Source organism: Salvia hispanica, chromosome 2 (genome assembly GCF_029641045.1).
Source record: "Salvia hispanica isolate PSC_SH4W2 chromosome 2, Shi_PSC_v1, whole genome shotgun sequence".
Taxonomy (NCBI): Eukaryota; Viridiplantae; Streptophyta; class Magnoliopsida; order Lamiales; family Lamiaceae; genus Salvia; species Salvia hispanica.
The window spans coordinates 61,643,754-61,653,555 of record NC_142693.1 but is presented as its reverse complement, the minus strand read 5'-3'; the positions used below and the strand labels follow the sequence as shown (position 1 = coordinate 61,653,555).

At 34.8% G+C, this 9,802-nt stretch overlaps 1 protein-coding gene and 1 pseudogene across 3 annotated transcripts; one reads left to right on the top strand and one right to left on the bottom strand.

Annotated features, from left to right (window-relative positions):
* Positions 1 to 371: 371 nt before the first annotated feature.
* Positions 372 to 3,339, top strand: LOC125202322 (uncharacterized). 2 transcript variants are annotated; one of them, XM_089064520.1, is made up of 3 exons: positions 372 to 1,093; positions 2,328 to 2,773; positions 2,930 to 3,339. In XM_089064520.1, the coding sequence occupies exons 1-3, from the start codon at positions 524 to 526 to the stop codon at positions 3,117 to 3,119; spliced, it is 1,206 nt and encodes a 401-aa protein (XP_088920646.1). In that variant the 5' UTR covers positions 372 to 523; the 3' UTR covers positions 3,120 to 3,339. The 2 variants fall into 2 exon arrangements, with proteins under 2 accessions (XP_088920646.1, XP_047956656.1); XM_048100699.2 differs by having other exon boundaries at positions 2,328 to 3,339.
* A 1,806-nt stretch (positions 3,340 to 5,145) lies between these two features.
* On the bottom strand, positions 5,146 to 8,217 carry LOC125201961 (mitochondrial import inner membrane translocase subunit TIM17-2 pseudogene; annotated as a pseudogene). Its single transcript, XR_016134964.1, has 3 exons — positions 8,060 to 8,217; positions 6,306 to 7,102; positions 5,146 to 5,434 (listed from the first exon to the last, which is right to left on the bottom strand). The product of XR_016134964.1 is annotated as a mitochondrial import inner membrane translocase subunit TIM17-2 pseudogene (transcript).
* Between the last annotated feature and the right edge of the window lie 1,585 nt (positions 8,218 to 9,802).

Sequence of the window (9,802 nt, the reverse complement as noted above, 5' to 3'; positions counted from 1 at the left end):
GGGCGTGGGCGCCCTTCTTCTTCACTACGGCGGACGTCCGGTCGGACGTCGGCGACGTCCTACCGCGACGTCCGCCATTGGAGACGCTATTAGGAATTGCATATCTTTTTCATATCTTTTGTCTTGCTCATTAAGTAAGAATCCCTATTATAAATAGGACTATTGTTATTCTCTTTAGGAATCAATGAAATCATAATTATTGTCTTTTATCTTTTGTTTAGTTTTCCGTTTACAATTTTCGATTGTCGATAGAGCAAGGTTTCTCCGCGACTTTTTTATCTTTTTCACTTGATAAGGGTTCTTCCCTTATCACTACCCATTAAGCTAACAATTATCAGTATAGAATGGTCAATACTACTGTAGTTCGCCCACCAAAATCGACCGGCAACAACCAGAGAGAGTAGTTGGCTGTATTTAAAAGAAATTAATGCTTTGTGTGAATATCCATAGATATGAGCCCACATCTCACAAACTTGTATATGTGTGAGAAGTGAAAATCCATTTACTTAATAGAGTTTGAAAAATGGTTCCCGGGTCAACAAAAACCAAGCTCTATGATGCTGCAAAAAATGGAGATGTAGCAACATTGCAAGAATTGGTGAAACAAGATCCGAATCTTGTTGGTGAAGTTTTATATGCACACTCACGAAATGTTCTTCACATAGCAGCGATGCATGGGCAAGAACGCATCGTTGAGGTGTTGATATTCCACGAACAGCTAGCTCGAGATTTAGACTCACAAAATTCGACAGCCCTTCACATAGCAGCTGCGCAAGGGAATGCCGCATTAGCCACAAAATTGTTATCAATGGCCCCTGAGACACTCTGGTGGCGAGACTGTCATGATATGAACCCGGTTCATATTGCAGTCATCCATGGGAATGTTGAAATCTTGAGAGAGCTGCTTCGGCGCGATTATTCTCCAGCTTTGGAAAGGGTACGTCACGGACAGACTGTGCTGCACTTGTGCGTTAAACATGGCCAGGAGGTAGCATTCAACTTTTTGTTGACGAGGTTGGGGGAGCTTATTTGTGCCAAGGATGATGATGGCGACACAATATTGCATCGGGCTGCTAGGTGCAAACAATTAAAGGTAACCACCTTAATGGAGTACTTGTTTTTTCTTTTATAGTACTCCATCCATCTACGAAAGTTAGTCTCATTTAGTTATTTCGGGATGTCAACGAAAATAGTCTCATTTCAAAAATAAAAACTTTTTCTCCCACATTATCTACTTTTTCACTTTCTCTTTCTTACTTTTTCTCATCTCTCTCATACTTTACCTACTTTTTCTCACCTTCTCTCTTACTTTACTAATTTATCATTAAAACATGAGCCATCAAAAAATGAGACTTTTTTTTGTGAACGGAAGTATATATTAATTTTAAGTAGAAATAATTCACATGATAAGAACATCCCTTAGGGTCGTTCGGCTGCTATACTATCTTGGGACTAAAGGGCATTCTAATTTTATCTCTTGTTCAGTTTTTTTTTTTCCAGTAGTTTGGCCCGTGGTAATATATCTTGGTCCGTGTCTATAATGCCAAGTTTAATCCTAGATAAATCTCATTTTAGTTTATATTAGGGATGTAATCAAATGACACTCTATATAACATACAAACTCAAAACTATGATCTGGATCGTTAGATTTCAAGATTCGATGACTTTGTGTTGACATTTTCTGTTAATGTTATTTGTCATCTGTTTATATCAAAACTTAAAATGTAACAGTTCCGATCACAGTTTTGAGTTTATAAAAAAGATGCAGTTTACAAATTATCACTACTCATTTATCTTATATTGCAATCCCTATGTCTCAAGGTAGTTGGGACATTTCTTTTGAGCACGTAATTTAAGAAATAAGAGAGTAAAATAAGAGGTGAATTAGAGTAAGAGAGATGAAGATAGAGAAAAGTACTATGAGACATAGATAAAGTTTTTGCTTAAAAAAGAAATGACTTAACTACCTTGGGATAACCCAAAAAGGAATACGACTGAACTACCTTAGGTCGGAGGGAGTATCTCACTATTATCTTGTCTAACAAACCGATCATCGCCTAAATGTATTATATTTCATCCGTCCCACTCTAAGTGACACATTTTCTTTTTTTTCGGGTGTTCCATTTTAAATGACATATTTCTGAATAAAGAAACATAACTCTCTCTCTTATTTAATACTCTCCACTTAACACTACATAAAATCTTATGTCAAATTAGAAATGCTCCACTTAGAATGGGAAGGGAGTATATTCTTATTCGTCCATGGTTTAATTCTAAGAATAGATGTATATCAACTATTGAAGGCATTAATTTTATCAAAAATTCAGTTTGTCGCAGAATTGGTGGAGATGGATAAAATAGAGCTGCAGACACAGAATTCTTTGGGCAAAACAGCGATGCAAATCTTGACAGAGAGTGATCCATCCATAACTCATGAAGATTTACACATGCTAAAACCTAAGATTCCATCAACAATTAATAAAATATCAAAGGTCTTCCCCGACCTGATCGACACGACAATGGTGGTGGTGGTCCTGATAGCAACCATGGCGTTCCAGGCTGCTGTCAGCCCCCCAGGCGGGGTGTGGCAGGAAGACACGACATCACACAAGGCTGGAGATGCGGTGATGGCATCAACTCATCCCAAACTATACAAACAGTTCATTCGTGCTAACAACACAGCCTTCGTATCATCAATCATCACAATCTTCCTCATCACTACCCGGCAGCCATCGGGACGCATTTTTTTCATGCTCATCTCCTTATTCACAACGTGGGTATCACTTGCATCTATTTCACTCAGCTATGGAGCTTCCATAGTGGTCATCTCTCCGAATACAGACACACAATCACTTGTTGTTCTTATTATCATTGTGGTGGTTGTGTCACTAAGCATCATAGGATTCATATTTGTGTATAATACTATCAGTGAATGCCGGACGAGAGATAACCATTCAACTCTTCGTCAAATAAAGACGCTGGAGGATATACTCATCTTCCTCACTGAAAAGCTAATTGTACGATCGTCCCAGCCAGTGCAGTGGAATGTAGAACAAGGGGGGGTGATACGAAGCAGCCCAAGCCCAAGCTCAATCCCAACGTCTCCACCCAGCCCGTAATCTACAAAGGCCCAACTACTTGAAAGAAGACTTCATCTAGTGTTGTTGTTAGATTAATTAGCATGTCGCCACTTCTCCATTATCTCCACTTCCATCTGCATTAGCTCACATTTCCCATTTATCTAGTTAGTTGCAAACTGCTGTTTTTGTTCTCTATAGATAGGGTAGGCATCTTTTGCATTATTATCATCAAGTAAGAAAAAAGCATATTTTCATTTCATTTATATTGTTAAGTTCTTCAAATTTCCGTACGTCTTCTTCTTTGGAGTTAGAATCCACTCAAAGGGATTCAAGTCTATAACAGCGTACCACCCAAACATTGACTCCTCAAGCATATATTGAGACAACGATATCAATGTGGTGGTTGTGGCGCAGTGGTCGTGCGGTAATTTACTTAAGGTAGAGACTCAAGTGTGAATCTCAGCAGACGCAAGTTTATTTTTCTTTTTGTTACTTCTCTGTTTATTTATTAAAAATCAAATCTTTAGCAAATAATTTAGAACTTTTAATTTCATATAGAACTTCTAAATATTTATCACTTCCAAATATTTTATCTTTTGCATTATATTTTTCCTCTTTCTTTTTTCTAGTATTGTAATTTTGTCCAATTATTTTTTTTCTCTTTCAAAAAATTTATTTATTCTGTATTTCTATATTTATACTCATATTAGGTATTTACAACTAACAACTACTCCCCCAATTTCTTCATAGTTGAGGCGGAACTTTTCGGCACGGAGTTTTAGAAATGAATGTTGGGTGTGTTAAATATATAGATAAAAAAGTAAGAGAAAGGAAAATATAGAGAGAATAAAGTATAAAGTAAATAAAGTAGAGAGAATAAAGTAAGAGAGAGTAAAGTAAGAAAAAGAAAAAAGTTACCATGACTCAATTATGAAAAAACTTCCCGAAATGGAAAAATGACTTAACTATGAAGAAATTTCCCGAAATGGAAAAATGACTCAACTATGAAGAAACGGAGGGAGTATATAAGATATTCCCAATTCACAAGCTATCTATATAAAATATTCACAATTAATAAAAGTGTCGAATTTTAAAGCTCTAAACCTTTGTAAATATTGCACCCTCAAATCAAAATTTCTGGATCCGCCCCTGAGCGGTAGTGAGTGTGCGACCATATATATTTGCAAAGTCTAAAAGGTCATTATCTGTTTTCTTTGGAGGGATTTTTTTTTTTTTTTGGATGGTCACGAGTTTTTCAGTAAATGTGTGTATTCTATTTGTTCCATGTCAGGCATATAATAGCCCTCATTTCTAATGCTGCATAACTCCTTTTGGGCTTCTATATGCTCCATTTATCCCATTAAAAGTGGCATGACCTTTTTTATTTATCCCACTAAAATTGACACGTAATCTAATATATAAATAATATTATTTCTACTTTATTTTCTTCCTACAAATAATAATGCAAGCTGACTATACAATTTTGTGAAAGAAGGCTGCAATGGTGTTCTTCTCAGTGACGTGAACAGCACTATCGCCAAGGCGTTGGTAGAAGTTTTATTAAACTTATTTTTCTTACAGTCAAATAGGTGTATATGCATATTTAAAATAATAAATTATACAAAAAATCTTACAAAAATATATTTAGTGCATTTTAAATTAATTAATACAACAAATTAATCTAACTTGATAATGTTAGACCATGAAGAAGATGTAGCCATGCATAAAAGTATTCCTTCATGTTTTAACTTAATATGGAATACTTTTACTTTTGCAATCTTTCTTTCTTTTCCTTTTTATTTACTTTTTTCATGCACTCTTTTCAATCGATGATACTAACTTTTTATTAGGTTTTGATTTCATTGCGAGATTAAGGATCATGGATCAAATTATACTTTGAGCCAAGACATTTTGACGAATATAAATTTTGCATTTTCGAGTTAAAATCATTTTAAACATGTGATAATTGTGTTGAGTTTATGTAAATCATACCACTATAAATGTAAGTGCAAAGTTTTTTTTGGATGAGATAGCAGAATAAATCCGGAAACTAAGACAACAAAACTTTGTGAACAAAATTGGGGCAACATGCCCTAAATTTCCCTGCAGTAGGATCCAATCATGTCTTAAACTTTCAGGCAACTATGGCAACTACAAGAATCTAATAGACGAATTAAAGAGTGTCAAGTTCCTCAGACAAAAGGCTCATTCTAAATCCAACTATAAAATGCCTCTGAAGGGGCAACAATAGACTGTCAATACCAACAAAAAACTGCGAAGGAGCTTTATTATCATCAATCTCCAAACTCAAGTATATCTCAATGTTGAAACCCGGTTGCCATTAGCAGATAATCCTACAAAATCATACAAGACGATCAAGCTATATCGCAATAGCACCATACTATGAATAGTACATGATTGCCATGTTTAAAACAGTGCATCGAGAAAAACTTGAACAAAGTATTGACATCTTCATAGTTCTACAGTCTTATATTACAATTGGAACTCAGCTGCACCATACTGCAGCTCAAACGAGTTCCGATCCAAAAACAATAGTATTCATAGGTATAGATGATGAATGAGCTATTAAGCTAAACATTAAGTTATGTGTGTGTTTGGTTTCTTTCTTCTATTAGGTCATCTTCCAAGTTACAAGGTTTTTCAAATTTTGCACCTGAAGCTATCATTTTTAACCAGCCATTTTGAAATCATTTCGGCCCTTTCACATTTAGTAACAAGTGTTTGAGGGTGTGAGACTCATGATTCACGATTGCAGTGATATGAGATGTTTCAAATACAGGAGTGTACTTATTTTAAAATTAATAAGCCAATCATATATTTATTTGATACTTACAATAACAATACAAATTATGTAAGACATCATAGTTTCTCAATTTCGCCATAGTGAATCTACTTTGGTAAGGGTTATTTAAAGGAGGAGTTGAAAATTACAACTTTCAAAATTGATCAAGATGTCATGATTATAAGACACTGCTACGACATTTAGACGCACAAGATTTCACCACATGATAATGTAATAGAGTAAAAAACAGATTATGCAACTTAAATTTCCAAAAACTACTTTGTCCAATGAGTTCAGTATTTGAGCTGCCAATCATAAATTCATAATTAATGCAACAATGCAAGATCAAAGCCAAGTACCAACCAATTAACAATTCCACATTATAGATGCTGAAGTAAAATGACACGTAATATCTCACTAACCAGATAGTCCTCTCTTCATTTGTACTCGAATGATGGAGGAGTTGGAGCATCAAAGCTCTCTAAAACCTTTGTCTTGCTTCCATCACTAGAAGTTGTCTCCTCCTTTCCGCCAAAAAGGCCTCCAAACCATGAAGAAGGTGATGGTGACGAAGAAGAAGATCCTGCGTCCATGCTCTCAATATTTACTGAAGGTTGACCAGGCATTTGCCCCATGGGGTGTCCAGGCATACCAGCCACATTCGGAACAGGGTCTTCCATCGGAGGGAAGTTCTGTTGTGCACTCATAACTTTGTTTAACATTATCCCAGCTCCTTCGATCAAAGCAAGTAAAACACCACCAAACAATGCAGATCGTGAAGCAGCACCCATTCCCTGACGCATCTGCAGAAAGCCGCCAGTTGCTGCACCTGCTATGATCGAGTTCCAAGGATCCTCTTTCTGCCTCATGTAGACCATTGTGCAGTCGAAGGTGGAAAAAAGCCCACCCCATACGGCAAAACTACCACCAACACGAGGAGCATTCATGCGGACTGCTTGAGTACCCCCAATCAAACGCTCACCTTTAGGTGAGTTATAGAGTCCTTTCAGGAAATGGAAAGCTCCACCACCAACAGCACCCATCCCAAAAGCTCCACCTACGTCATCAAAGATACGGTCTGGGCAAGGTTCTCTAGATGTTTCCGGGGTGCCCATGAGTCAAATTTGGTAAAGTGAGCCAACGGATCTTGTAGGAGATAGGCAAATTAACTATTCTCCGCACTTGTTCAAAGGTGTTCGGAATGATCACAATCAGCTCCCTATAAACAACACGAATTTGAAATCAATTTGGATGCTAAAATGTAGTGTTAAAATTACAACTGTCTAATGTTTATTCAGAGTTAACTATGTCACTATTCTGGACACAAATTCAAACTTGTCAGAGAATATAATTCTTAAAAAAAATTCTGCCAAAAAATGTAAGGCCACATTTAGAAAGCACTGCCAAAATGAATCACTAATCTGACATGTTACAATCGAAAAAAGATACAATACAATTAATAAATTACAATTCGGTTTAGTAGAAGTAACATTCCAAATTCAAATTTCAGAAAGTTATTTTATGATGTACAACAAAATACTAGTAGTATATCTGTTCATAACAACTCTAGTATACACCATCCGATAATTATTATTTCACTTATTTGCTTGTGAAGGGTAGAAAACTGGATGCACTACTCACTAGCTAAAAAGAAACCTCCAACAAAGCTTTTCTAAAGAATTGACAAACAAAACGGTTCCTATGTGATTGTGAGCTCTGCTAAGCACTCATAATTACAAATTCTGCCTCCTCCTTCCAATCAGTATCCCAAAATCACACAGTGAGCTTTCATCTCTCTTAATTATCCCTCAATCACAACTCAGTCAACCCCTATTTCTATGATTCTCTTGTCACCGATCAAATGATTGACTAAATAGACATGAAACAGAAACACAAAACACATATGATAAAATAAAACAAAGATTTATAATCTCAGCTCATACTCCTCCAATCATTTAGGTTCAAAAAACGATTGCATATTCGTACATGACAACGAAATCAGAGGCTGTGTGATTCAAAATTGTATCCAGATCTTATCAGAAAATTAATTCATACAAGAAAATCCCCAAAAAAATTAAAACGAGGACAGAAATTGTCGCATACCCTTTTTCTGTGTGTTACAGAAAATCCAAAAATTTGACTAACATACAAATTTGAGAGAAGGTCACTGACTCACCGGAGGATGTGTCGAGAAATGAGGCAGCGGAAGGGAGATCGACGGCGATTGGGGAGGAGGAGGTGGTGGCGGCGGATGCGAATTGCTAGCAGGGCTAGGAAGAGTCTCGTCTTCCGCTTCTTGTTTTAGGGAATACCGAAATATTGAAATAAAAGATTTATACGCATTTAATTCTTCGAAAGGAAATAAAGTAAAAATAATAATTCTTCGAAAGGAAATAATGTAAAAATAATACTTTTTCGAGGAGCCTTTCTTATTGCTCAAGCTAGTGTTGTATAAGGATTTAAATTTAAATTTCAAATGTGACCTTAATTTTCTATATAATGGAGTGAATTTTACTTTTTAGTTTGCAAATTATTAATTTTTCAATTTTATTTCGTCATTGTTGTATTATTTAAGACGTTTACTCAATTTTATTAATAATTAGATTAACGTACACATTTTTAATGCTCTTCTTCTCTCAAACTCCCATTTTAGGTCAAGTTTCTATAATTATTTTTTACACAAATAATCAATTTAATAAGAGCTGAATATAAATTTTAACAATTCACAAAGTAAAATAAAGAAAAATATATTCCTTCAGTTCCATAGTGGTGGAATCATTTTTCTATTTCGGGAAATTATAATAATAGAGTCATTTCTCTATTTAGCAAAAAGTAACACTTTTCCTTCATTTACTTTATTATCTCTCTTATTTTATTCTCTCTTTTCTATTTTATTATCTTTCTCAATCTATGCACCGAGAGTGAAATAAATAGAGATCTAAGGTCCCTCCCTCCTCTTCATAGATGTGTGTGTACACAGTAATGGTGGATCCAGAGGGCAATCTCGTGTGAATAATTTTTCCTTATTCGAACGTAAAATTATCATGTTCGTTCCTTTATTTGCCTCCAACACCGCCCCAAAAATTGAAAAAATAAGTCATGTCGGCCGTAAAGTAAACTAAGCGAGTGATAAATTCCGGACCCCTTCATCTATATCTATATAATCTATATAAATATATAAAGCCCCGGTTTTTTGGAGGGAAATTTAGGGGGGAAATCAGATGGAATTTCCCTCATTTATAATACTCCAAATCCAACCAATATGTTAACTAATGGTCAAAAGAATCACTCCCAAAAAAGATGTCAATTAGTCAAATCATACTTTTTAAACCATCGAATAAAAATAAGATATCAATTACTCTCTCTCCATTCATTTTATTGACCAATGAGATTATCTCATTTGTTACAATTTCATAGGTCAATAAATATTTTATTTATTATTCAAATATCTTTATATATTAAATGAAATAAATAAAAAAAAATTATACCAAAATTCATATTTTGTCATCCTCTACAATTTGAGATCACATTCGCTATATGTCTATTCACAAAAAAAAATATCTTAAAAGCTCAATTGTTTTGGGGGAAATTTTAAGGGATTTCTCTCCTTTTTCAATTTTCAGTCTTAAGGGGAAATAATTAAAAAGTTCTCTGCTAATTCTAAATCAAAAGTGATAACGTTTTTTTTTTCATTTTTTTAAATTGTATTTTAGAGAGCAGTAACTGTTATTGACTAATAGATAAAATAATTATCTGACAATATTGCATTGAAACCAACAGTCAATAGTGTAAATCATTGTTTTAAAGCTTATAAAAGATCCAATCAATCAAATAAGTCACATATCATTTTTTAATATAGAGCCAAAATCAAATAGCACAAAACAAGGTTTCTCCCACCAAAAAATGACGGATTGGAGTC